This window comes from Cnephaeus nilssonii (assembly GCF_951640355.1).
Source record: "Cnephaeus nilssonii genome assembly, chromosome: 14".
NCBI lineage: Eukaryota > Metazoa > Chordata > Mammalia > Chiroptera > Vespertilionidae > Cnephaeus > Cnephaeus nilssonii.
In genome coordinates, this window is record NC_137085.1 from 10,209,301 (window position 1) to 10,236,699 (window position 27,399).

General features: G+C 46.5%; 2 protein-coding genes and 1 long non-coding RNA gene across 7 annotated transcripts in view; all 3 read left to right on the top strand.

Moving 5' to 3' along the window:
• Positions 1-5,632: 5,632 nt before the first annotated feature.
• ATP6V1G1 (ATPase H+ transporting V1 subunit G1) lies at positions 5,633-14,592 on the top strand. Its single transcript, XM_079790355.1, has 3 exons — positions 5,633-5,806; positions 10,664-10,764; positions 13,781-14,592. The coding sequence occupies exons 1-3, from the start codon at positions 5,725-5,727 to the stop codon at positions 13,952-13,954; spliced, it is 357 nt and encodes a 118-aa protein (XP_079646481.1). The 5' UTR covers positions 5,633-5,724; the 3' UTR covers positions 13,955-14,592.
• LOC307110872 lies at positions 5,845-10,019 on the top strand. Its single transcript, XR_013814511.1, has 2 exons — positions 5,845-6,135; positions 6,219-10,019. It is a non-coding gene; the product is annotated as an uncharacterized lncRNA (long non-coding RNA).
• A 6,233-nt stretch (positions 14,593-20,825) lies between the features above and the next one.
• Positions 20,826-27,399, top strand: part of TMEM268 (transmembrane protein 268) — a 28,171-nt gene continuing 21,597 nt past the window's right edge. Inside the window, exons 1-2 of one of the 5 annotated variants that reach the window (XM_079790350.1) lie at positions 20,826-21,861; positions 26,370-26,558. In XM_079790350.1, coding sequence (XP_079646476.1) covers positions 26,450-26,558 — 109 coding nt within the window. In that variant the 5' untranslated portion in view covers positions 20,826-21,861; positions 26,370-26,449. Of the gene's footprint in view, positions 21,862-21,929; positions 22,007-22,050; positions 22,963-25,637; positions 26,068-26,369; positions 26,559-27,399 lie in introns of those variants that run through there. The other 4 variants (XM_079790352.1, XM_079790351.1, XM_079790354.1 and 1 more) reach the window with 4 other exon arrangements.

A 27,399-nucleotide genomic window follows, 5' to 3' on the forward strand; every position in this document is an offset into this window, starting at 1 on the left:
GCTCTGTGCCAGGCACGGGCATTAGAAGAGGGAAAAAAGCCCAAATCTCTGTCCTCTAAGAGATCATATAGTTTAGTGGAGAGCAGACATTTTTTTAAAAAGCGCCTTCAACATAGTGTAACAGTTGTTATAGTCAAAGGAAGTACTGAGAGCCTTGAGAACAGAGTGAGGGCATCCTAATACAGTTGGGAAAGGAGTTGGGAGATGAGGGAAGGCTTCATGGAGGTGGTGACATTAAAGTCTACTTTCAATTAAACAGAGCAAGGAGGACATTCTAGGAAGAGGCAAGAGTATAGGCAAAGATCCCAAAGCATCTAAGAGGCTCAATCTTTTCAGAGATTCCAAATAATTCAGAGTGACTAAAGTATATGATATAATGCCTGAGGAGGAGGCTCATTCAAGGAGGGAGATTCGACAGCAGCAAAGCTGGACAAGCAGGCAAGGGCCAAATGATAAAGGTCCCTGGATTTCAGGATAAGGAGCTGAAATGTCATCCTGGGGACCATGGATGGGTTTTGGGCTGGGAAGGGGCTGGATTAGAGTTAGGTATCAATGTTAAGGCACAGACCAGAAGCAAGAGGCCAGTTAGCTGGGGAAATGAACTAAACCAAGAAGGAAACTTTGTTTCTAAGAGGGCAGACAACCCTTCAATCTTCTCTGGGAGGTTCTGGGATAAACTGGCGTAACTCCTCTTTGCATGCATAATCCTTTCCTGGAAAGATTAGCTGCTTTTGCTGATAACCTGGAATCAGGTTCAAGATTCTGTTTCCCAATTCAGCTTTGGCCAGCCAGCGAAGTTGCAGCCGTGGTTCCTGGGATTGCGCATACTGGGAGGGCCTGGCCAAGACGGAAGCCACCATAGAGGAAAGCAGAACCAGAGACCTGAGAAAGAATCCTTCTGACATTGAATCAGATATAACTCTCAGCTCTTCTGTCACATGAGTAAATTTTCTTTTTTATTTAACCACTGAAGATTGCCATTGTAACTAAACATTTCCAGCCAACATCTTTTTTTTTTTTCTAGGCAACCACTGCCCAGCTGCTTCTGAACCTTCTCTCCCTTTCCTGACCCGATCTCAGCTGCCTGCTATCTGCACGCACGTCCTCCACTGAAGAATGCAAATTTCAGAAACCAATAGTGCCAAAGGCAAGTCTGAGAGGAGCCAGCCAAGTTTGATAATGAATTCCTGCTCACTGTGTGAGCCATCCTGTGGTTATTCAAAACCCCATTCAGTGTTTCCCCCCAGTAATAATAAGTACACCGTTCTCAGTATTGTGTCTGTCACCAGCCAAATGATAGTGATATTTCCGCTCAGGATCTTGTTAGACTTGTGGCTCTGAAAATGATGCCTGGAAGCGCAGGGCAACAGATGTGTGTGCACTGACCGTGCTGAAGGCAAGACCCGCTGCCCTTGAGGACCTGCTGAGGTCTGGCCCCATTGCTTTCAGAGATCCTGGCTTCAGAAGGCTTTTCTCTCCCTTTGAAGTGGAGGCCGCCTCCTGGAATTAACATGTGCAATGTGGGTAGTGGAGCTGCCGGGAAGGAAGTGGTGAGCAGCACACTGTGTTGGCTCAGATTTTGGTTGGATCTCCTACATCTGTTGCTTCAGAATTTCCGGGAGAAATTTCTGAAAGTCCAGGTTCCTGTCCCCATGCCCTGCAAGAGTTCGAGTCAGTAGGTCCTGATCTTTACAAAGCTCTCCGATTCTAAAGGGCAGCTGTGTTGGAGAATCATAGGTCTGAGATATCCAGAGGCCAGGGTCCTTGTCCTTCCTCTCACTGGGGGCGCCTCTTTAGTCCCCCAAGGCGCCTCTCCTCTTGACCGCCAAGGCCCCTCACTGGAACCCTCTGCCTCCGTGGACTGCCCAGAGTTGCCTTTGTGTGATCAGAGGCTGTTGGAAGAAACAGTAAAAAACAATGATGTTGTGCAACCCTATCACTTTCCATTTAAGGAAACCAACCAAGAATCAGAGAGGCCAAATAGGTTTCCCAGGATCACACAGCAAGTCCAGGGCTTAACCAGGCTACAAGCCAGGGAGACTGGCCTGTGAAAACTCCCCTGGTCCTGGTCTTGCACCCTCTGAATTATGCGAGTGGGGTCCTATCCTCCATCTAGCCCATTCAGCCTCCCAAACCAGACTCTCCATCCTGGTAAGAGGGAATGGCTGCCCGCTAAGGGAGGGCAGGGGCTTCTCCCAGTTCCCGTATATACAAGCTTTCAGCTATGCGGAGGCTGCTTGGAATGGAACAGGTAGCTCACCGGGCTCCACCATCTATAAGAAAACTGCCTTTCCCTCTCCCAGCATAGGGTGACCCTGGATGGTTGGGTACCTACTCTACCTCTCCCCAGCTCCTTCTTCTGCCCTATTCCCCCAGCATTCCATATACCACACCACCAGTCATGCAGGCTAGCGTGTCGGCAACAGTGAGTGATGGGGCCCACAGACCATTGTTCAGGGGAGGGTGGTGCTGAGTCACTATGAGAGGCTCTTTCCAGGCTGCGCTGGGAGACAGAATAATAACACCCTTTGGACTGGCCTCTTAAAAATAGAACGCATGATGTCTACCCCCATGGGAGGAGAAGTCCTGGGAAGCGGGTGCCCTGAGTGCTTCACCCAGTTAGGTTGCAATTCACTGTAGGGTGCTGGCTCCTGGTTTGCCCAGGGGTAATTGGCGAGTGTTGTGCCAGGTCTTTTTTTTTTTTTTTCAGTGTAAGCAAATGAACACTTATTGAGCATCTGCTATGAACCAAGCCCAGCTAAGGGCTTTACATAATTAACCTCTTAAACAAAGGAGTTTGCTCTCCTGGCTCCTGGCTCTCTTGGTTCAAGCTTCCATGCTCCTGCATTCGCCCACATGGCCCACAGCCATCTGGACCCCACATAGAATGGACTAATGGACTGCAACTAGCCTGATGCTGTCCCGGACTCAATTCCAACATGGAACGGATACTCTGGACACTGGCTTTGCCTCTAGCTCTGCTGAAGCTCAGTTGTACTGGGTTAAGGAAAATGGGACTTTGGAAACCCAGGGATGTAATTCCATGCAATTAAAAATCACCAATCCTCCCATGCAACTCTCAGAAAATTCTTTTTCTCGAGATATCAGAAGGCCCTGACCCCCAGCACTCAGTGAGGAAATGGATATCCCACTTCCACTGATACCCCACTTCCACTATCACCAATAAATTTTATGTAAAACCCTTATGTCTTCCCTTTTGGTTCTGATGTAAAAATAAGTGGTAACACTGCCATTTTCTGGAGCATTTTGTCAATCTGTTGAGATTTTGTTTCCTGGCAATGGTTATCAGTGTGGCTCGAATAAACTCATAAAAATTCTTACAGGTTTGGATGTTTTGTACATCGACATACTGTATCATCCACCCTTTAGAGCATACAATTTGGTATTTTAAGTATATTTATAAGATTGTATAGCCATCACCACTCTCTAATTCCAGAACATTTCCCTGGTCCCCAAAAGGAACCCAGTATCAGTTAGCAGTCACTTCTCATTCCCTCTCTCTGCAGCCCCTGGTTAGTCAATAACATACTTGGTATCTCTAAAGATTTGCCTATTCTAGACAGTTCATATAAATGGAACTGTTCAATATGTGGTCTTTTGTGCCTGGCTTTCTTCACTTAGCATGTTGCTACTGAGGTCCCTCCATATGGCATTGTGGGTCAATACCTTATTCCTTTTACAACCAAAAAATATTTCATTGTATGGATATGTCACATTTTATTTATCCACTTATCAGTTAATGGGCATTTGGGGGTGTTTCCACTTCTTGGCTCTCTCTCTCTCTCTCCTCTCTCTCTCTCTCTGGTGTACTAACAGTATTAGTGACATTTCTTTTGTGCATGTGTTTTATTTTTATTTTTCAATTCAGTTTACTTTCAATATTATTTTGTATTGGTTCCAGGTGTACAGCATAGACAATCATATACTTTACAAAGTGTTTCCCCCTGATATTTCCAGTACCCACCTGACACCATACACACTTATCACAATATTGTTGACTGTATTCCCTATGCTGTACTTTACATCCCATGACTATTTCGTAACTGCCAATGTGGACTTCTTAGTCCTTTCACCTAATCCCTCAACCCCCTCCCCTCTGACAACCATCAATCTGTTCTCTGTGTCTATGAGTCTGAAGGTTTAAATTTTGTTTGTTCGTTAATTTTGTTCTTTAGATTCCACATATAAGTGAAATAAGATACCATTATCTATTTTAATCTTCATCCCACCCTTAGAGGTGTATATTACTCTCCATTGATGGATTTAGTAAATTATGTTTTCTTAGAACACCAAAAATGACAAGTCATTCCAAGAAACCATTGATTAGACGTAAAATCCCAGCGAGCAGTCAAGTGCTTGTTCTTATATCAGGAAAGGATAGTGTAACCGAACAGAAACTTCATTTCTTTAAATGACTTGTTTTCCTTTTGATTCAAACTGGCCTCATCCAACATCCTGATTCACCTGCAGCCCTGGCAATTAATAGGAGTGGGACTTTGGGCAAGTTACTTAACCTCTCTGAGCTTCAGTTCCGTCACTATGGATTTAAGATTAACAACACTACTTCAAAGTTGCTGTCAGGAGTAAGTTGTGTTTAAAACTGCCTGTCATATTGTAAATCAACCATTGGCTTCCAGTGTCTCTATTCCTGGTAGGGATGGCTCTGTACCAAGTTGCCCCCTCCCCCAATCCATGCATGCTGGCCCCTATCCTCCTGATCACCCTAGGTCGTTCCCCCCCCCCGCCCCCCCCCCCCCTCACACACACCTCTATCCCCCACTGTTCTTTTCTGGCTAACTTCTCATGCTTCTGATTTCACTTTAAATGCCACTTCCTTGGGGGGCCTTCACAGAGAGGGCCACCCCTCCCCCCACCTCCTTATTCCTTCTTAAAGCAGCCTGCGTTTTTCCTTCAGTATTTATCAGCTTTGTAATTTTAGTTAACCGTTTTTTTTTTTGTCCTTAAACTGTGTGCCCCATCTTGTCTGTCTTGCTCTCGCTGTGTCCTCCGCACCTCCCACCAGTGCCCTAGGATCACAGCAGGCATTCATGAAATAATTACGGAAACAGTTCCATCCTTTCCTGAACTCGGGTTCAGAAAAGGAAAATGTCCTCCCCAAATCACAGAGCAGACTAGTGGCAGACTTGAGTCCAAGTCTCCCTTCCTTTTCCCAATCCAGGCTCCTTCCAGAGCCTGGCAAGAATTTTCCTAATCTCCCCCATAATATACAGTTGTCCCAAGGAAAGTTCCAGAAAGGGGGGGGATAGAGCAGTGTGCAGAGCAGAGTAAAATCACTTGGCTTGGCCCCTCCTCGCTGGACCTTAACGTGCACACTCTGTCAAACAGTGTAAAGAGAGGGATCATGGCGATAACGACGTGTCATGGCGGCGACAATGACCCTACCAGCTAAGGGAGAGACACAGTGGAAAGAGGACCGGACTGTGGGACCGGAAGAAGTGAAGACAAAGCCTGCTCGGGCCGAGTCGAGATGCTCCCCTCTCCCCACCTCCGCCCCGCCCCCTCCCTCCTTCCTAGTCACCGGACACCACGGGCAGTCAGCTGACCCGGCGATGCGGAGATCACGTGACGGCGGACGGGGCGCCGGCGCCAGGCGCAGGCGCAGATCTCGGACGGTTGGGTCAGCTGACCTGCGGGGCGACGGAGCGGATTTAGGCCGCTCTCCTCTTGGGGGTCGCCGCCGCCATGGCCAGTCAGTCGCAGGGCATCCAGCAGCTGCTGCAGGCCGAGAAGCGGGCTGCCGAGAAGGTGTCCGAGGCCCGCAAGCGTGAGTTTCGGGGTGGGGAGGCCGGGCGGGGCGCGAGGCCCAGGAGTGCGGCCCGGCCGCGGGAGGCGGCGGGTGGTGAGGCCCGAAACCCTGCGGGGCGGAGGGGTGGTTCCAATCGCGGAAGCTGTGCGACTCGCAGCCCTGGATCTGAGGCTCTGGAAGGCTTGGGGGGCGACTGGAAGTTGCCTTGTGGGGTAATAGATCGGGCGTGGAGACATAACAAGGGGTGGGCGTCCTTCTTGGTGTCTGGAGGCGTGTAAAATGGGTTATTCAGACGGAATTCATTGTCTTTCCCTCTCCCGCTTGCTCCTCTGGGGTGCCCCATCTCCGTGAAGAGAGCCACCATTTGCACAGTTGCTCAGTCTAGCAAGAGTCCTCTTGGCCACATCTTCGTTCGCCACCTTCATACCAGGTCCATACCGCCACCATCTTAGTCCAGGTCCTCAGGTTCTCTGAGGCTCCCATAGCAGGCTAAATCCTTGAGTCCTTAAATGTTTTTAAAATGTGACCGATAGGTGCCTAGCCCGGTGCCGGATGTATCCATGGCTTCCATCATCATGGTATTTAGAATCCCAGTGAAGGAAGCCGGTGTTGGGTAGGTCAATTGCAGGCGAGGTGAGAGGACTAGAGTTGAGAAATGAGAGGTTGCTAAACATTTGAACAGGTAGACCTAGTCTGTATTCTAGACGGGTGAGTGGACGAAGTTTCCTCTCCTGCAGTCCATTCTCACTGCGGTTCGTCACCCCCCTGACTTTCCCACCGCCATGACAGGCAACAGACGCTTGGTGCCTGCAGAATAAAACCCAAATTCCTTATTAGGGTGTTGGAGGCACTTTGGGATCAGTCTCTTGCTTTCTCCCCTAATATCACTGGTACGCTCCTCCAGACGATTAAGCCACTGTGATTTCTCAAAGGCCCCTTCTTTGATGCCCCTGCGGCCTTTGCATAGCTGTTTGCTCTGGTTGTAAGAGGTTTCCCCGGTTTGTTCTCTAACCCCAAATCTTCCTTCAGATCTCAAAATGGAGGCAGCAGTTCTTCTCAGAAGCTTTCCCTGGCTTGACCTTCTCCCTTCAGACTAGGCTAGGAGTCCTTCCCAGGTGCTTCTATCTGTCATCGTAGTGCAGTAATCTGTGTCTTCAGTCACTCAAACAACTGGAGATCAGGGACTGTGTCTAGTTTATCTATTCAGTTTCCCATCTGGTGAGATAGATATTTCTATCCCAAGTTTACAAATGGGAAAAATGAGGCTCAGAGAGAAATGACTTGACCATATCCTGGGAAGCAGCATAGCTGAGGTGTAGAGGTCTCCATTCTTGTGCAAGGATAAAATACCAAAAAATACTTATTTTAGTAATTGTTTGGTATTTCTCCTAGTATAAGACTTACACTCTTAAATCCAAGTACATGGCTCTTGTACTTAGAATTAGGGTTATGTCATACTCTATTTCATAGGGAAAGTTTTCTTTGAGGGAACTGGGGATGGGAGCAATCCTTACAGTCTTGCTCTGGTGACTGGAAAGTTCTGTGTTCTTCACAGAATATTTCTGACTATGTCCTTGATACAGTATTTCCAGAATGACATTCCACAATTAGTCATGTGATGGCTCATCAGTAACAAGTTGTATCTGTTGGGAAGCATATAAGAATACTAGAGGCCCGATGTGCGAAATTCGTGCAAGGGGCTTGCCCCTTGCAGCCCCAGCTTAGTCCAGAAGGTCGTCCGGAAGGACATCCAGTTTAATTAGCATATTATGCTTTTATTATAGATTTGGGGCAAATGCAGGAACAAGTATTTGGAATATGGTAAGAATAATTCTGAGTGCCTTGGAGAAATGGGTTATGTTTTACATCTTATTTTATTATTTATTTATTTATTTTTTAAATATATTTTTATTGATTTCAGAGAGGAAGGAAGAGGGAGAGAGAGAGAGAGAAATATCCACAATGAGAGAGAATCATGAATCGGCTGCCTCCTACAAGTCCCCCACTGGGGATCGAGCCCACAACTCGGGCATGTGCCCTTGACCGGAACCGAACCTGGGACCCTTCAGTTCGCAGGCCGATGCTCTCCATCCACGGAGCCAAACTGGCCAGGGCTATTTTATTTTTTTAAATGTCTTCTTTTTTTATTTCAGAGTGGAAGGGAGAGGGAGAGATAGAAACATCAATGATGAAAGAATTATTGATCAGCTGCCTCCTGCACACCCCCTATTGGGAATCGATCACAAAACCTGGGCATGTGCCCTGACCTGGAATCTTTTTTTTTGTATTTTTATTCTTTATATATTTTTATTGATTTCAGAGAGGAATGGGGAGGGAGAGATAGATAGAAACATCAATGATGATAGAGAACCATTGATCAGCTGCCTCCTGCACACCCCCCACTGGGCATCGAGCCCTCAACACAGGCATGCACCCCTGAATGGAATTGAACCCGGGACCCTTCAGTCCACAGGCCGACGTTCCATCCATTGAGCCAAACCGGCTAGGGCTGGCCTGGAATCTTAACCGTGACCTCCTGGTTCACAGGTTGATGATCAACCACTGAGCAACACTGGCTGGGCAATCTCAGATTTTGTGATTACTAGGAACAGAAGTATTGAGAAGAACTAAAATTTGAAAATTATTGCCTGCCTTGATCTGTAATTATAATTGACTTACCTAGTTAGGAATTGGGAAGAGGCAATACATGATGTGGTAAAAAGGTCCAACCCAAAATTTCATGAAATTGTTGCTTTGAACCATCCTATATAATAAAGAGCTAATATGCAAATGGTTGTCACACCCTCATGCCGGGGCTGGGGGACCGGAGGCCACGCCCCCCGCCGGGTGGGGCGGGCCGGGTCTGGGTCTCTAGCGATTTCAAGGTGCATGCGGGTTGGCGGGGACTTGACTCTGGGTCCCTCGGTGCACCTGACAGGAGGGAGATTTTCATATACATTTTACTAATTTTCTTTCATCTCTGACACTTCTATTATAGGGAAAGGGCAAATAGCAATATTAAAACATTTCCTCTATTAATTCCCTTTTAATGTGCATGGATTTTGTGCACCGGGCCACTAGTAATATATATGTATTTTAAAAATTGTGTTATGGTTTATTCCATTGGAATGAAACATAACACTGGCTTCTATATATAAGGTTCACTAAAAGCAAGATTGAAAATAAATAAAATTTCCGGTTCAAATATTTTTAGTTTTCAGAGAAGCCTATCAAAATTGAACATTGATGTTTGCTGATAGGCAGAGAATATATTAAGTGATTAATTCAGGGAGCCGTGGGAGTTGGGAGTGATCAGGAGAGTGGTATTGTGAAATTATGTAGAGCTACTGCATAATGTTTGGTGCATAAATATTATTGTAGATTGTTGGTTTGGAAAAGATCTTTGGCTTTGAAATGAGGCTTTGAATACACCTGATGAGGAGGATAGCCTGTAGAGCACTGGGGTACAGGTTGGTTTGAGCAGAGGACAGCAGTAGGCCCTAAGCTGTACTGAAGTAAACATACATGCAGAAATAGTCTTGGGGTGCTCAGAGAGAGAGAGCTGTTGGTTGTTTCGGACTGCCCCATCATGGGGTCAGTAGGTCCAAGTAATTTCTTAATTAGGAGGTGGAAGGTTAAATTTCATTTCATTCATTCACATGAGTTGAATAAGATTTGGGCAATTGATATACAATGATGTATAATAAAGCTTAGTTTTAGATGCAGGATGCTTTTTGCTCTTAAATAAATGTTCAAATTATTTGCTTAGGAACTTTTTTTTCCTGTTTGGGTATCTGAAAAGTTAGTGAACAGAGGATTACAGTAACTGTTGGTTGGTCTTGGGGTCTATTTTTATACAGGCTTGGTTAGAACCTAGAGAATTTTCCCATCTGTGTATTAAACTAGTCTCTTCTAGAAACCAGACTGAAAGGGCTAAAGAGAATAAAACAGGGCAGAGAAAAACTTACTGTGCTTAGCAGATATCTTGCAGAAAGCTTGCAGCTTTGAACACCGCATAGCTCAGATAACCCGAAGACACCTGGCGGCGGGAGGAACGAAGGACCAGACCCTTACGTCAGCCAGCCGAACTGCTTGCAGCCAGCAATAGCTGATAAAAGTCTTCCCCTTCCTACACTCTCCACTGACCCCTCTTTGTCGATTCACCCAGTCCTTCTGCACCCAGAGGACTGCAATAAGAGCTTTTTGATACATTATAGCCTCATGTCATAGGTGCGCGACCCAGGCCCACTCCGAACCTTTCACAGACCACCTGTGTCGCCCCGCCTCTCAGATGCTGTGCAGTCTTATTGTCCAGTGCTCTCCGTGGAGAATGCCTTCCCAATACCACTTTCATTACTTAGATCCTGTGCACGGGCATCGTTTTTAGTTTCCAATGTGACATCATCTGTTTCATTAGTTAGGTTTTGAGAGCCTGGAGGGCAGGGAAGAAGAGGTTGCTGTCTCTTGGGAGCATATTAGTCTCCTTGCTAAGCTTCTAAAGCAGAGCTCCAATCGTGATCAACAGCATAATTAGGTGTTTACTTCTTGGGAAGAGGAAGAGTTCCTTAGATGGCTAATGTCACCTATTGGATGTTGGTTCTTAGTAGTTGTGATTGGGAGAATATTCTTACACGTTCCAAAATTTTTTTCCATCATTTTTACTGTCTGTAGTTACGGAAGGCAGTTCTTTTTCTAGTTAAATAAAGCCTGTAGGAGGCAGGAACCTATACTATTAGTTAGCTCTGAATTCCCCCTTTCCCCTGCATGTCTCTTGAGACTGTATCTTGAAACTTTTTTTTGTTTACCATCTCAGTCTCTGCTTCCTTCTCTTGTCTTTTAACCACTTCCTGATGTAGCTCTTTCTTTTGAAAACAGGAAAGAACCGGAGGCTGAAGCAGGCCAAAGAAGAGGCTCAGGCTGAAATTGAACAGTACCGCCTGCAGAGGGAGAAGGAGTTCAAGGCCAAGGAAGCTGCGGTGGGCCCCATTTATTTTCATTACTGCTTTGGTTTCTTACGATTTCCCTCTCCTCCCCTTCCCTCCAGGCTCTCAAAGTACCCAGCATAGCTTGGTAATTCTCATTCTGGTTGGATTTTAAAATTTTGGTTGTTCAGTGTTTTATTGGATGCTTAGGCTGAATCTCTTAGGGTGATCAATTTTCAACTAATAGTGAGTCCTAGTATTCACTTATTCATTCATTTAATAAGTATGTTGAGCAGTTAACATGTGACAGGTCCTGTGCAAATGCCAAGGGCCGAGCTGTGAACAGAAATAGACATGGTCCTTGCCTTCATGGAACCTAGCTTACAGGCTGGTGGTCAAGGAGAGTCAATGAAATGCCAGTTATGGGAACTGCAGCTTGAACAGTGTGGTGGCAGAGACACACAAATCTCCCAGAGCCTCACGTTAGTGTAATGGCATGTACCAGCTGGAGGTTAGATGACCATGCATAAGATGTATACAGTCATAGTACAAAAACACATCACAGAGAGTACAAGGGAAGCAAGGAAAATTCTGGAAAAGGGAAAGGATGGAGGAGGGCTTCACAGAGAAAAATTCTATTAGGACTCTTGGATGTAGGTAACAGAAAACAATTCAAACAAGTTGAAACAAAAATGGAATTTATTAAAAACCCCGGGCATACCCGTAGACCTTGCCTGACTGGGCTCATGGCCAGGCAGGGGGGACAGTGTATGCAAGAGTAATTTGGAGTTTGTGCCAGTTCTAGCCAGCCTACTCAGTGGTTGGATAAGTTGCATTACTTCAACATTTAAAAAACAAACAAACACAAAACAACAACAACAACAAAAAACAACCCAGATAAAAGGCTAACTTGATTTTGATCCAGAAGTTTAAATAATGATTCGAGGACTCTAATTTCATCGCTCAACTCTGCCTTTGGCTTTGTGGGCTTCATTCTCAAGTTCTACAGGTTGGCCTCTGCTAGTTCCAGGTGCACATAGCAGTAAGTAGCAAAAGTTTCATTCATCTTTGCATTGGGTGATGGTAGTGTTATTAAAACTTGAATATTTCTTTGACTCTTAAACTGAGGCAGATTGTAAATTGTCAGACTGCCCATGGAAGAGTGTAGAAATACTCTTGTTAGGACAGCCATCTCATTTTTACATCACTGTTCTAATTGTTTATAGAGGCAGTATTGTTTTTGTACACAGTGTTCCAGTGTAACTTCCGTTTTGAGTACTGGGGCTTGGCATATAGTTTATATTCACAGAATAGAGCTGGTGCCCCCCCCGCCCCCCCCAGTAGGGGTTATGGACTTTTAAAAAATACGACGTAGCAACCGAGCTAACCATTATGAAATGCTTCAAGGTATCCCTATACTATGAACAGTTGTAGTATAGGGTAAAAAGCCCTAGGGTTGAATCTTAGTGTGTTCACCCTGACCTCTTTGAGCCTTGGTTTCCTCATCTGCAGAAAGGGGAGTGATAGCCTCCTCATAGGTTATGGAGGAATAGATAACATCTGAGAGAATGCTTTGTAAACGCCCTTGTATTATACAGATAGAAAGGGATATAGCTGTTAATATATGTAGTGAGGTGAGAATAGGAGATACAAAGGGTCAGACACAAAAAAGTTACGTCTTCAGGAACCTGATAGGTCACTCTCTAATAACGCAGGTACAGCAGATAACAAAAGCCAGCCATACTGTGAAGACAGTAGAAGATAAGAGAAACGTTAGCAATCAGTGTTTGTTAAATTGTGAATGGAGACGGAAGGGGTAAGATAGCCATACTGTAAAATATTTTAGCAATTAAACGGGCCAACAATGAGAAGTTAGTTTCTCTCCAACCCAGACCTATATCCTCAGAGAGAGTCACTGTTAAAAGTATCTTATGTATTCTAGAATATTTATATTCGAAAGAATAGATGTTATGTATTCATAATAGTGGAGAATCTACTGGTAAACTTAAGAGCTAAAACATTAGCCTTATAGGTTTGGCTCAGTGGTTAAGCGTCGGCCCGTGATCCGAAGGGTTGCGGGTTCGATTCCTAGTCAAGGGCACATACCTTGGTTGCAGGCTTGATCCCCAACCCTGGTCAGGGCTCATGTGGAAGGCAACTAATTGATGTGTGTCTCTCACATTGGTGTTTCTTTCTCCCCCTCCTTCATCCCTTCTATTCTCTCTAAAAGTCAATGGAAAAATATCCTCAAGTGAGGATTAAAAACAACAACAAAAAAAACATTAACCAGTAATAGTGAAACGCTGTATATTCTTCCTAAATTGTGTCCCCCTTGTGTCTTTGTGTTTATGATTTTTTTAGAGTTTTTTTTTTTTTAATATATTGATTTTAGAGGAAGGGAGAGAAGAAACATTGATTTGTTGTTACACATATTTATGCATTTGGTTGATTTTTATATATGCCCTGACCAGGGATCAAACCCTCAACCTTGGAGTATTGGGACGATGCTCTAATCAACTGAGCTACCTGGCCAGGGCCAAGGGCTTTTTAAAAAAACACCTATGTCCCCCATTTAAAATCACACAAGGAAACTTCCATACCAACTACATGGATACCACTCTATCTTGCCCTTTTCCCCTTAAACTGCATCTTTTACAGGTCATTTCTTCTTGCTGTGCACATTAACCTTATCTCTTCAATGGCTGAAGAGTATGCGCTGGTGTAGATGCACCATCATTTGTTCAACTAGGCTTCAGTCCTCGGGCCTTTAGTTCATTCCAGTCTTAGGCTGCACATTAGACTCTAGAGAGATGGGAATATATCATCCTCTGGGATCATTTCCTAGCAGTGGAGATGCTGTGCAGTTTACTTTCTGATAGATGTTGTAAGGTTGGCCACCAAGTGATTGCATCAAGTTTTGCTCCCATTAACTCTGGGAATGCCAACTTCCTGCATGCTCTTCATCCAGGAGGCTCCACTGCCTAGTGCTGATTGTTTACATTCACTAATGAGACTGGGTTACCAAATGTGGCTCCTGACATTCTCTGTGTGTCATTACTCCTCGACTCAGGCTCTGGGATCCCACGGCAGTTGCAGCACTGAAATGGAGAAGGAAACCCAGGAGAAGATGCTCATCCTCCAGACCTACTTCCGGCAGAACAGGGATGAAGTCCTGGACAACCTCTTGGCCTTTGTCTGTGACATCCGGCCAGAAATCCATGAAAACTACCGCATAAGTGGATAGGGAAGAAGAAAGAAGCACCTGTTCTATGGGTTGGCATTTTATATGCCTCCATGGAATATGAAGCTTTTGCAAAGCTTGAGTTAGAATCTTGTGAAAAGGCATTAAATTATTTCTGTATACTGTATAGTAGGTCCTTTTGCTTTTGGGAGAACAGAAAACATAGTTTCTTTCTATAAACTTAGAGTAGAGTTTATCCAAAGGTTTCATCTTTTTACCTCATATTTCTTAGAAAGTTAATGAGTATACTTTGTCTTTTTCTATGCCTTTTAATTCAAGTAACATATAAATATATATAACAACACTGTTTCTTTCTTAGACATGGTAAGAAACACTTTTTTTTTTTTTTTTTAAGAAAGAAAGGGATTAAATTAATTTTTTCCCTTAAGCTTTCTTGAAGGTCAGGGGCTTTATCTATGAAAAAGTAGTAAATAGTTGTTTGTAACCTGTGTAAAGCAGCAGCCAGCCTTAAAATACTAGTAGTCCTTTCTGGCGGAGGGTTAGAACAATGAATAGTGGTATAATTGTTTGGGCTGCTTTTAGTATTAATCCAAATTACTAGATGATAGAATTCAAGAACTTGTTACATGTTGTTACTTGGTGTACTGATAATCACTTAAAAGTAAAGACTTTGTCGTGCATTTTCCTTCTCTGGTTCATCCTTTTTGATGGTGCAATGTGTACTTTGACCCAGACGTTTTGCAGAATTTCCTTGAGAAAATTAAATCAGCATGTGTTTCACGCACATTCCCGCACATACTTAGAAAATATTCTTGGTCTGCATTTTGGCAAGAAGGAAAGAATCAACTTTGCACTTATATTTCCTAATCCTTGTAACAACTTTATGTTACGAGATATGAGGCAGAGAGGTTAAAGAACCAGGTCACTGATGTGTTAAGCCAAGATTCGGATTGGCAGTCAGATTTAGTATCTGCTTAACCACCATATGCTCAGAAGTGAGGGTATCATACACCTTTTATGTACCACACCCACAGATTTCCTTCATCTCCCAAACCCTAGATTGATTGCTCCTCTGGCAATTTCATGTCCTGTCTAGAGAGAAAAATACCCCAATATTGCCCATTACAAGTACAGACACTAACCATTCCACTTGGTGCCACTGCTCAGACCTACTCAAGTTCTTGAAAGAAGGCATAAAACACTGTGTGGCATGTACAAGTTCCCTGAAGATTTACCACTTCCACTTTCTGGGTGGAAAAAAACCCTTGAGGTTCTGAAAGGTGAAGCAACTTGTCAGGCGGTGCAGTGAATCTCTGCTTGCTTCAAGTGAGGGAGCCCTATTCTGTGTCGGGCACTTTTTGTAAACCTACAGCCCTGCAGGGTGATCCCACTTGCACGGGTGGAAAGCTGAGGCCCAGAGGGGCTTAGAGAATGTTCAAGGTCTCAGAGCAAAGGAGTGACAGCTGGAACGGACGGAGTCCCTCAGACCCGCCGGAAGGCTGCAAGAGTAAACTGACCATGCTTTTCCTTGGGATTGGGTGAGCAGGCACTCTAGCTAACTTGCATTTCTTGGCACATTTGTGGGAACAGTGATGGAGTGATGGTTCCGGAAGTCAAGGAAAGTTGTTTGGTGTGAAGGACCTGTTGGATGAGTCTCGCATGCCCCAGGTTTTTCACCTTGTCAATTTTCTCTCCTTCAAGCACAATCTGGCAGATCTCAAGAGTGTTTTTCTCCTGTCAACTGATCTCACATCATTTCAGTGGCTCTGAAATGACGGAAAAAGCTGCACAGGCTGGCAGTTCAAGTCTTGCTCCCCATTCCCACCCCGTCCCCTACGAGTAAGCAGGTCTTAGGCTGGAGAGGCACATTCACTATTGAAATATTAGGCCAGTGGTTGGGGAGAGGAAGCTGCCAGATCATGTCAACATGTATCTTTTAGGGCTTTTAAAAAACCTGAAATGGCACTCACTAGCTCCTGGGTCAAGTATGAATTCAAGGCCATAGCTCACAGTATTTGGGTGGATGATTGATGGGGATTGGTGGGCTTGGAGGGAACAGACAATATTCCCCTCTCCCCTTTTCTACTAGAAAAGAACTTTAAAAAGGGAAGAGTGGCAGGGATTCTAGAACAGGTGGCAGCAGCTAAAGATAGGATTAGGAGAGAAGCTAGGCTAGTGGATCTGAAAGCATGATGGGGTTGTCTACTATTACCTTACAGAGTTTTTAAAGATAAAAAGACCCGCGAGTCTAGCTTTAAAGCCCGATTACCTTTTTAAAAAAATATATATTTTTTTATTGATTTCAGAGAGGAAGGGCAAGGGAGAGAGAATCATCAATGGTGAGAGAGAATCATTGACTGTCTCCTGCACGCCCCACACTGGGGATTGAGCCTACAACCCAGATATGTGCCCTGATTAGGAATCAACCATGACCTATTTCATAAGTCGGTGTTCAACCACTGAGCCACCTGGCTGGCCAGGCCGATTACCTTTTCATTGACCTTTTCCCTTCTCTCCCAACCAGATGTGAGTGCTCCCTCTTCACATCCTGCCCCATCTTATTCCCTTTGTACCTGCCAGTGGCTCTTACCTTTCTGCACATAGTGTGGAAATAGATTTCTGACTTTTCAGGGGGGTTGCTGGCCTCACTGACAGGAATTGAGAGTTCTTTTTTTTTTTTATATCTTTTTTAAAAATATATTTTATTGATTTTTTACAGAGAGGAAGGGAGAGGGATAGAGAGTTAGAAACATTGATGAGAGAGAAACATCGATCAGCTGCCTCCTGCACATACTGGGGATGTACCCGCAACCAAGTTACATGCCCTTGACCAGAATCGAACCTGGGACCCTTCAGTCCGTAGGCCGACGCTCTATCCACTGAGCCAAACCGGTTAGGGTGAGTTTCTTCTGTTTTTGACCCAGTTTCCTGACAAACAGCACGTGACCTGTCTTACTCCCTGCACATTCGTGACAAGGACAGCTGTGTGTTCAGTCCCAAGTTCTTGCATATGTATCGTCATGGGGCGCTCATAGCATAATGTGATTTCCAGGATTCGGAAATCAATTTAGTGCAGCCATTAGCAATGGAACATTCTTTTGGAAATGGACGTGCGTTTGGAAAAAAAGTTTTAAAATAGCTCTAATTAGTGCTAAAGGCTGAATCTGAACCCAGGTCTATCTGACTTCCCAGCCTGAATCGCTATACGATTTAGTTCACTTTGTTCAGGCCATGGTAACATTTTAAGCAATATGTTTCTAAAAGAGCTAGAAAGTCAGCGAATCTGTAACTGGCAGAACCATTCCCTAAAACAAGATCTCATTTTTGATCTTCGCTTTTCACTTACCCAGGGGTTCTGAGGCTCTCCCTTGCCCCATCGGCTGCCACGCTTGAAGTTTCTGCCAGCCTGGGAAGAATTCCATTCCTTCTTACTTCATCCAGGTTGCCAGATAGTTGGCAGATGGCCCCCAAACACTGGCCTGTAACCCTTATAAACACAACAGGACAGATGGTGCAACTGCTGAGTAAGGGTGGCTTTGGCTGGGGTTTGTGGTTACAGTCACGTGTTGCCTAATGATGGGGATACATTCTGAGAAATTTGTCCTTAGGTGATTTCATTGTGCAAGCATCATAGTGTGCACTTACACAAACCTAGATGGAATAGCCTACTACACACCGAGGCTCCATTATAGACTTTTGGGACCACCCTCGTATATGCAGTTATTATGGGGTACATGACTATTGGAATTTATCTGTAGTTGAGACCCTGATGATTTCATTCATAGCTACTGATTCAATAATTCAAGTGCATGAGGGGAGGGTGCTGGGGGACAGATATGAGCATGGGCAGAAACAGTTCTATGCCCCAATGGTTTATTCTCTTTTTGGGAAATGGGACATTGAACAATGAGCATACCATGTGCTAGGTGTGGCTGTCTGTTAAGCAAGGGTCTATGAGATTGGGGGACTGGCCTGGGCCCAGGACAGGAAAGGGCTCCCAGAAGAAGGGTCCTTTTAGCTAAGACCTAAGAATGTGTCATCAGGTGATGAGGTGGGGATGAAGTTTGGGGTTACCTTCCAGATGGCGAGGAATGGCAACCACTGAGAACTAGAAGTGAAAAAGAGCGTGGGGTGGGGGAGGAACTGAGAGATGTTCTGCAGTCTTGGAGTTTAGGGTTTTCAGTGGTTAAAGATTAGTACAGGGCAGGCTGGGGGTGGGGAGAGGCTTGGGCCCACCACAGAGCCTTGTGAATCCGTAGAGATAGCTTTACTGGAGTCCGCTTTCCAGCGGACTTTATTAGGTATTTCTCACCTTTTACTGGATTTTATTTACCTTCCTCCATTCTACATGGAGCCCCCACTCCCTCATGCTATAGTGCCAGGCCTTGCAAAAGGCATGATGCCTTGCTGCCCAAGACTAGCAACTCTTTTACTGAGCACTTTCTAAGCACATCATCATCTCATTTAATTCTTAAGGTTTTGCTGATATTCTTCTTCTTTTTTTTGCATTTCAATCACTTCATTGAAATGTATATCCCTTAGTACTAAAACATAATGGTAGTTGGTTAGGTTACCTCTGCAAACTCAGAGTTAACATGGATGTAATTAAAATATTGAAATGTATCAGCCTTTTGGGAAAACTGGAAAGTTATCGACAAAACATATTATTTACAAAAGTAGGAGCTATACTGTGGTTCTTTGGCTTATTTTCCAGTGCATATTTATCCATAACATGATGTCAACATTGGGCACAATCATCTTGGACGGACTCAGGCTACACATTGCACTGAGTGGTTTATAACACTTTTAACACTGCAGATCTCCTTATAGTCACTGACTTACTAGCAAGTCCTGAACACCACCTCAGCGACCTCATGATTATAAAGATGGGTATTTACTCAAGACCTTCTGTTGGCACAGTAGGGAAAATTAGTGAAAGTATATTCCCTTCATTTTAAACAGAATTGTAAATTAGAAGCAATGGCAGTTTTATAAAAACAGTCCTTAGTAAAAACTTCTGGAGTGTTAAATCAGCAAGTTTTCAGAGTGATGTTCATTTGAGTCACTAGTACAATAAAACGAATTTTCTCGATGTGACTATATTGAAGCAGATTTTGCATAAAAACTTTTTTCCCTGGACACAAACATCACCTGTCTTATAGAAAACATGTTAAAGATAATACTCCAAGATTAACAGGTATGTAGTTTTGCTTTATATAAAATGTGAATGTAATTCCCATGTAGCAATCAAGTTCACATCTCTGGATAATCTATTACTTGCATTATGGGTGCTAAGAAACCATATTCACTGCCTAAACTAGTGACCCTTATAATGTCTTAAAAGTGCATTTGTGAAATATTGGTTTTGATGTAAACCTCATAACTTAAAATTAAATTAAGTAGGTTACCATTTTTAATACCTCCTAAATATACTGACCCAATATAGAAAGTTGGAACAATGTTAGAAATGAAGGTTCACAGTTTACCTTCCCAGACTTTTCATTAACATTTCACATTATGGACTTGGCTTTGTTTGTATGCCTCAGCTGAATTCAAATTTAAGCCTAATTCCACTATAGCATAATGTTAATTAGGCAGTTTTCCCAAATCCGTGAACATCAGTGCTAATCCAGTTATGATGTTTTGAGGCTTCACAGCTTAAGTCCACTATCACATTATGGAATCCATCCTTCCGGATTGTGGCGAAAGGCCACAAAAACTGTAATAATGCAGTTAAGGAACCGTTTCAGGAATTGTTGGAAGGTGGGTTATTCTGTAGTAACTATGCTTCAATTGCCGTGCAGTTCGCCCAGAAACAATCCATTTCAACTTCTGAACATTTGGTTTGGAGCACTTGTTTGATGAATATTCAGTTAAACACTTGGATACGAGCTCTTGCCAGAAGGTCAAATCTCTGCTATTTATCTTGGACAGTTTCTGAAGACATTCTATGACTTCTGTTAACTCTACACACTTCTGTGCTTGGATCTCCTATGCAATGATAGACAATGCCAACACAGAAGGCCTTGCTTTAGAAAACAGGATCCTGCAGTTTGCTGATATTCTTTTCCTTCTCTTACAAGTGAAGAAATTGAAGCACAGAGAGGTGAACCGACCTGTACAAGTTCACATGCCTGTAAGTGGCAGAGCCTGGTCAGCCGGTTCCAAAGGCCCATGTCTTCTGTGCATTTCCAGTCGAGGAGACTGATGTGTCTACAAGGAAGTCCATGCTGGTGTGGGACGAGCAGCGAGAATGCCCAGGGAGGCAGCCTGGCAGAAAGAACAGGATGATATCAGGCTTCATGGGGGAGGTAGGCCTTGCTGGAGAGGCAGGATTTGGATGGATGGTGACCAGGCCCCACGTGTCAATGGATCCCTTTCTTTCTTTTTTCTCAATATTTTTATTGATTTTTAGAGAGGGAGGGAGAGGGAGAGAGAAAGAGAAACATCAATGGAGAGCAGAACATCAATTGATTGATGGCTGCCTCCTGCACGCCCCATACCGGGGATTGAGCCCACAACCTGGGCATATACCCTGACTGGGAATCGAACCAGCAACCTTTTGGTGCATGAGAGGATACTCAATCAACTGAGCCACTAATCCTCCAACTGATGCTCCTCAGGGCCAGAGGATCCCTCCCAATATCCGCTCAGGAGTTATAAAGCTCCAACATCCCATGGGCTCTTGCTTCCATCCCCTTGGAACTGTATTATGGCAAACTAAATAGGGATATGGAATGTCTCGCTCAGTGCTGCCCAGTACAACGCCTGGCACTTAGCAGGCACCCAATGTCAGGTTTCACTTGCCTGGGGAATGAGGACCCCTGGGCAGTACCTGCTGCTTAGTTCCTTAGTCACTGCTCTCTGCTCTGTGCCTCTGGTGGGTCGTGCAGTCAACTAAGTCCCGTGGTCTGAGAGGCCCCCAGCAACTTGGCAGTATCTGTTGCATTAAAAATACACCCCCATTCTGACTCAGCTGTAGAATGCAGGCTGTGGCATGTAGCAGCACTGTGACTGTGACCATCCCAGCACAGCCTGTGAGCAAGAGTGGGAACCACCTACCTGTCCACTGGGGGGAGGGGCCTTCTCACAAAATATGGAGGTCTATGCACCTCTTAAAAAAGAGAGGCAGAGTGGGGTGTTCTGGCATGAGGTGAATGCCAAAGAACTTTGGTTGAATTAGAAAGTAGCGTGCCCAGCAGAATAGAATAGGCTCCCTTTTGTATGAACACACACGTGTGAGTGCATCTGTCCATCTGTGCTCCGTGGGAAAATACACAAGGTTCCTGCTTTCCTAGGGGAGGGGGCCCTTTGCACTGAAATCCCGAGTGATGGCGCTGGGGGTGGCAGCCAAAGCCTAGGGAGCTGCGAGACGTTTCTGGCAGCTGCCAACACAGAGACGATCTCCTTAAAGCATGAAATAGTATAGTGATTTTTACGGAAAACTAAGGCACATTGACGTTAAACAGTTTACCGAGGATGATCTCAAAAGCCGAGACCTGGTGGGCTTAGAGCTCAGGTAACCTGGTCCCCACACCGATGATCTTAATGATACAGCACACATATAGTTTTCCTATAAAACACAAGTCCCTGAGGAGGTTCTGATCCCCGATATTGCCTCATCCACCGGGTCGGGTCCCGTGACTGTGTTCGGCGGGGGCTGGACCTCGGAGGTAAGTTGCTGCTCAGACAAGGGGCAGACCACACCGAGCCTCCCAGAGGGGCCGGAACTTGTCCCGGAGGGCCACCCCCACCCCCACCCCCCGCCCCTCACCCCCTGCGCCCCAGAATCGCTGCACGTGGTCGGCGAGCGCGGAGGCGCTTCCTGGCGTCCCGGGAGAGCCCGGGCTGACGAAAGGCCGCTCCCAGGTCGGCTCCGCCGGCCGCGCGGGGCGAAGGCTCCCCTCCCGACCCCGAGGCGAGCCCCACGGGCGGCTCCTACCGGCGGGGTGAGTGCGCGGGGCGGCCCGGGGGCGGGCCCGGGAGGGCTGCGCGGCGCGCGTGCGGCGGGCCGGAGGCGGAGGCGCGGAGGGGCGGTGGCGGCCCCGACCTTCCGTGTCCCCGGGCGCGGCGGCGGCGGCGGCGGCGCGGGGGGTGAGTGTGCGCGCGCCCGTGGGGCCGTGAGCCCAGATTGGAGCGGCGGGCCGGGGCTGCGCGGCCGCCCGGGGCCCCTTCCCGGCTGCGGTCAACGCGGCGGGCGCGGCCAGCTCCTTCCGGACGCACTTGGGCCCCTTCCTCCGCGTCTTGGGCGTGGGAGCTGCTCTCGGGCGGATCCCAAGAACCGGTGCCCCTTGGGGGTGATTTCTGGGGTGAGGGAGACCCCGAGACAGCAGACCCAAAGCAGGACTCGAGGGCAGTGACATAGCTGCCCAAGGCCGAGGCCAGGCTAGGGGGTTATCCCCAGCATTCGCTGATTGAACCCGGTTCCGTGTTGGCCTCGACCCCGATTGGCTCCCTGACCTTGGATAGTTCACTTTCATTTTTGGGTCTTAATGTTCTCATCTGTAAAATGGAGAACTTGGGCCCATTGTTTCCCAAAGCTTTTTCATCCCAAAACGTCTGTGACAGGTCCTCTTAGGGTTTCTTGGGACTTTGCAGTTCAACAAAAACAAAACCTGACTAGTAAAAACTGGGATCTTTCTTTCTCTCCGACCCCCCCCCCCCCACACACACACACTTCTCCCGCTCCCCCCAAGCCCCCTTTCTCAAATCTCAGTGAGGCATCTGGTTCCTGGGGAGGCGGGGCACTCAGTGTTTGCAGAAATGGAGACCTTTGTTCAGCAGGACTTAAGGACATCTGCCTTTGCAGGGACTTGCCACCTCGCAAAAAAAGACTGATAACTGGAAGTTGTGGTTAAATGCAGAGTCATCAAAGGCAACTTCGAAAACTTGGAGGAGCTGGGTGGGGGATGGATGGCCGGTTCTTTGCAGGAGCCCCAGAGCTACGCTCACTCCCCAGCTCCCCCTCCACCCCATGCTTGTCTCTTCCTCCCATGTTCCCCAAGGGACCGGATCAGCCCTGGGCAGGATCCTGAGCTCAGCACACGCTGGTAGGTAAAGGGTCAATGTCTGCCCGTGGCCAGTCTTGCCAGCACCCCTCCTGTCCTTTGCATCTGATCTGTACCTCTCCCCTTCTTGGCAGTACCTCCCTCACCTCCACCTCTGCCCAGCCTTCCCGCCGCCCCAAGGTGCTGCTGCCCACACCCTCTGACTGCTTGGTTTGGTCATAGACTGTTTCTTCTTTGTCTTCCTCAGAGTTGGTCTTTTCCATCAGATGGTGAATCCCCCGTGGGGAGGGCTGAAGAGGGACTTACCAATTTTATTTATGGTTTTATAGTGGAGAAGGCACGATGCCTGGCACTATTTCTTAGAGAATGTCTCTGGAGTAAAAATAACAGCTATATTCCTTCAGTGATTCCTCTTTGCCCAGCCCTGCTTGGAGTGATTTACTTGGAGGGACTCTTTAAGGCCTCGCAACAACTGAGTTACTATTATTATCTCCATTTGCATGCAGAGAGGGGGCAGAGAGAAGTTAAGTAACTTGCTCAAGGGCACACAGGTGGGAGGTGGCCGCACTGCAGGTTCCTTGAGCCTTTGCTTTAAGTAGCCGTCAGTGGAAAATGGATCTAAGGACTATGTTTTCCTGGTGGGCCTAGGAGGTGAGCAGGTGAGGCAGGGAAGGGCTTCAGTGATTGCCAAGTGCAGGGCAGACATCCTTGGGTTGTTGTTGCTTTCATGTCTCTTGGGGGTACAAGGTAAGAGGAAGGAAGTAAGGGATGATAGGACTGACTGGTAAATGCTCAACCATGTTTGGGAGTACCTGCTGTGGGCCAGGTGAGGGGCGATGGTCCCTGCCCTCCCAGAGTGCGGCATCTCAGGTGCAGGCTGGAATTTGTTGCTAGATCACACCTTGCAGTCCTGCCACCTACCTTCCTTCCCTCCTTCCTTCCTTCCTTCCTTCCTTCCTTCCTTCCTTCCTTCCTTCCTTCCTTCCTTCCTTCCTTCCTTCCCTCCCTCCCTCCCTCCCTCCCTCCCTCCCTCCCTCCCTCCTTCCCTCCCTTCCTTTTTCTTCCTTTCTCTCTCTCTCTCTCTCTCTCTCTCTCTCTCTCTCTCTCTCTCTCTCTCTCTCTCATTTTTTTTACAGGTGGTGTAAGGGACAGGCCCAGATATACCCGGACCTGGGTCCTGAGGCTCAGGGGCATAGGAGTTATGGGATTGAACTCTGGAGCCAGATGGCCAGGGCTCACCTGCTGGCTCCACAGCTTCTAGCTTGGGCAGGTCTCTTCAAATCTTTGACCCTCAATTTTCTCTCCTGTGAAATGAGAAAAACCTATGAGGAAAGGGGCCTGATTGGTGCAGGGTACTGGATGTTACGCTTGTATTTCTTTCTGTTATCCCCACAGCAGTTATGCTAGGTAGGCCTCCATGAACCCATGTTACGGATGAGGATGGCTCAGGGAGTTCAGTACCTTGACAGTGAACATCACAGAGCATGCGAGTGGCTGAGTGGGGATTCTCGTCCATGCTCTTTGGCACTGAAGTCCTTTGGCTCTTTCCCCAAGAGTTTATTGCCTTCTTGCCTCAGAGCCTGATACAGGGCAGTAAAGGCTCATTTTTGCATATTCTTGGTCCATGGAAGGGGCTCCCATGTGGTCTTTCGAAGCTTAAAGTCAGGGCTGGCTCAAGTGCATGCGGTCTGCTCAGTCACACACGGTTCCCATTTAGTAAGGCCCCCCTTTGGCTTAAGGCTCTGCTGTCACTGTCTTGAAATTCTTCATCATTTTTTTAACAAGGGGCCCCACATTTTTATTTTGCACTGGGCTCCACAAAGTATGCATCTGGTCCTTTTTAAAGGACCGAGAGGGATGGAAGGTGGTGAGGGAGTGGGAGTCAGGTTCTCATTTTTAGGGGAACTGAGCAGTGGCGGGCACCTTGGGCCAGCTTGGAATCAAGCAGATGTGTGCTGAGCGGACACTTCCTGGCTTCCCCAGTGTCGAGAACCATGGCAGCAAAAGACAATTTTAGTGTTTTTTTTTTTTGTTGTTTTTTTTTTTTGTTCTTTTTTAAAAAAACAGGCAGAGCTGGTCTGTCATCCCAGGAACTTAGGCATGATTTTCCTTGGTGAGGGGTGAGTCTTAGGCCCCAGGTGGACACATCACAGATAAGGTGTGCGGGTTCCACCCAGAGTGTATGGCACTATAGAGACTGCACGTTGGCATCAAGGAAATACCCATTTCTGCTTTTGTTGATGAAGTGGCTAAGGGTCATGCCCGATGCACATGCCGAGGTCTTTCAGGGCTAAGTGCCAAGAGGATGCATGGCTCCCCTCACTCGTTTTTCTTCTTCTTTTTTTTTCTTATATATAGATAGCAGGAATTATTTAACTGACAGCATTTCCATTTCCTCTTTGGCCTCCTGGAAGCTCAAAACCAAATTCTTAGATCAGGCATGACAACTTGTCAAACCTCGCAACAGCAACAACCAGAGATGATATTTATGGCATGTGTCCTTCGTTCCATGCTGTTAAACGTCCTTTATTTCTAGCATCCTATCAATTCTTTGCAGCAACCCTGTGGGGAAGGTACCCCTGTATAAATATAGGGAAGCTGAAGCTCTTTGAGGTTAAACCACTTACCCACGTTTACCTAACCTGTATGTTGTAGAACTGACCTTTAAACTGGTTAGCCTGACCTTGGGGTTCATGTTCTTTTTTTAAAAATTTTTTTAAAAATATATTTTATTGATTTTTCACAGAGAGGAAGAGAGAGGGACAGAGAGCCAGAAACATCGATGATAGAGAAACATCGATCAGCTGCCTCCTGCACAACCCCCACTGGGGATGTGCCCGCAACCAAGGTACATGCCCTCGACCGGAATCGAACCTGGGACCTTTCAGTCCGCAGGCCGACGCTCTATCCACTGAGCCAAACCGGCTTCGGCGGGGGTTCATGTTCTTGAACCCAAACCTCTGCTAGGGACCCTGATTGCCAGAATATTTGGGTATTTTTATTCTTCATGGTCATAACTTTAAAAAAATTTTCCCCCCACCATCCTGATTTTCTTTATCATTTGTATTTTGCAATGTCTCTGGGAAAGTCTTTGAGATTCTTCATATGAACAAGTCTCCCATGATGAATGTACCTGTGCTGCCCATGGTAAGGGAATGGAAATCCCACAGGCCTGGGAGTGGGGCCCCGGCAGCTCCCGAGTTTCCTGACTCCCCGATGGGTCTGAGCTGGAGAAGCCCCGCCAGAAGGGCAGTTCTCAGCAGTCGAGGTCTGGAAGGGTTTTAGTTCCCCTCACTCGCCCTGAGAATGTTCCTCAGCATGAGCAGAGAGACCAACGTCCAGGGGAAGAAGACTCCAGTTGCCTCTCCCTGGCCTGGTGATGACTTTGGCTGGGGAGCCCAGCCTGCTCAGGTCCTGGCCTGAAGTTCTTTCTTTGCTGTTTCCTGAAGGCGAGTGAAGCTGAGCTGGCTGTTCCAGAATGAGCCAGAGCGCTGAGAAGGGGAAGTAGACCCCCCGCTGGTTCTCTGCTATGGCCTGTGAACCGCAGATGGGCCCTGGCGGGGCGGCCGGCCCCTTGCCCACCTCCTCTCCTGGCTGGAGTGCCCTGCCGGTGGGGAGCCCTCCTGGCTGGGGGCAAGGTAAGGCCATGACCTCAATTCCTTTCCCCCGCTGCTACTGTCCCCAGGACCCTGAGTACGGAGGGAGGGCAGTGGAGGGACACAGAAGTGCCTGTAGATGAGGGTGGGCATGTGGGGATTTGTTTCCGGGCCAGTGTCTGTCATCTCTACCCATTCTCTCTGTCACTGCCTCCTTGGATCAGGCCACCATTACCCTCTGCTTGGATTTTTGCTGTAGCTTCCTAGCTGATCTCATCCCCATCTTGCCTCTTTTAGCCATTCTTTATTTTTATTTCTTTAAATATATATATTGATTGATTTCAGAGAGGGAGGGAGAGAGAAACATCAATGATGAGAGAGGATCATTGATCGGCTGCCTCCTGCACGCCCCCCACTGGGGATCGAGTCCGCAACCCTGGCATGTGTACTGACCGGGAATCGAATCGTGATCTGGTTCATAGGCCGATGCTCAACCGGCTGGACTGCTATCCATTCTTTATATGGCATCCAAAGAGATCTTTATTTATCTTTAAAGATTTTTCTTTTAATATTCCATGAGAGATCTTTTAAAAAAAAATTTTATTGTTGAGAGTATTAAGATGTCCCCATTCCCCGCTCCTCCACCTGGTTCCCTACCCGCCCCGGCCTTCATCACCCTATTGTCTGTGTCCATGCATATAAGTTCTTTGGTTAATGCCATGAGATATCTTTTTTTTTTTTTTTTTACAGAGAGGAAGAGAGAGGGATAGAGAGTTAGAAACATCGATGAGAGAGAAACATCGATCAGCTGCCTCTTGCACACCCCCTACTGGGGATGTGCCCGCAACCAAGGTACATGCCCTTGACCGGAATCGAACCTGGG

Excerpts from the sequence above, each read along its gene's own strand:
- ATP6V1G1 (XM_079790355.1), top strand. The coding sequence starts at position 5,725 with ATGGCCAGTCAGTCGCAGGGCATCCAGCAGCTGCTGCAGGCCGAGAAG. Across the intron at positions 5,807-10,663 it reads GGTGTCCGAGGCCCGCAAGC|GAAAGAACCGGAGGCTGAAG; the intron begins GTGAGTTTCGGG and ends TTTTGAAAACAG. Across the intron at positions 10,765-13,780 it reads TCAAGGCCAAGGAAGCTGCG|GCTCTGGGATCCCACGGCAG; the intron begins GTGGGCCCCATT and ends TCCTCGACTCAG.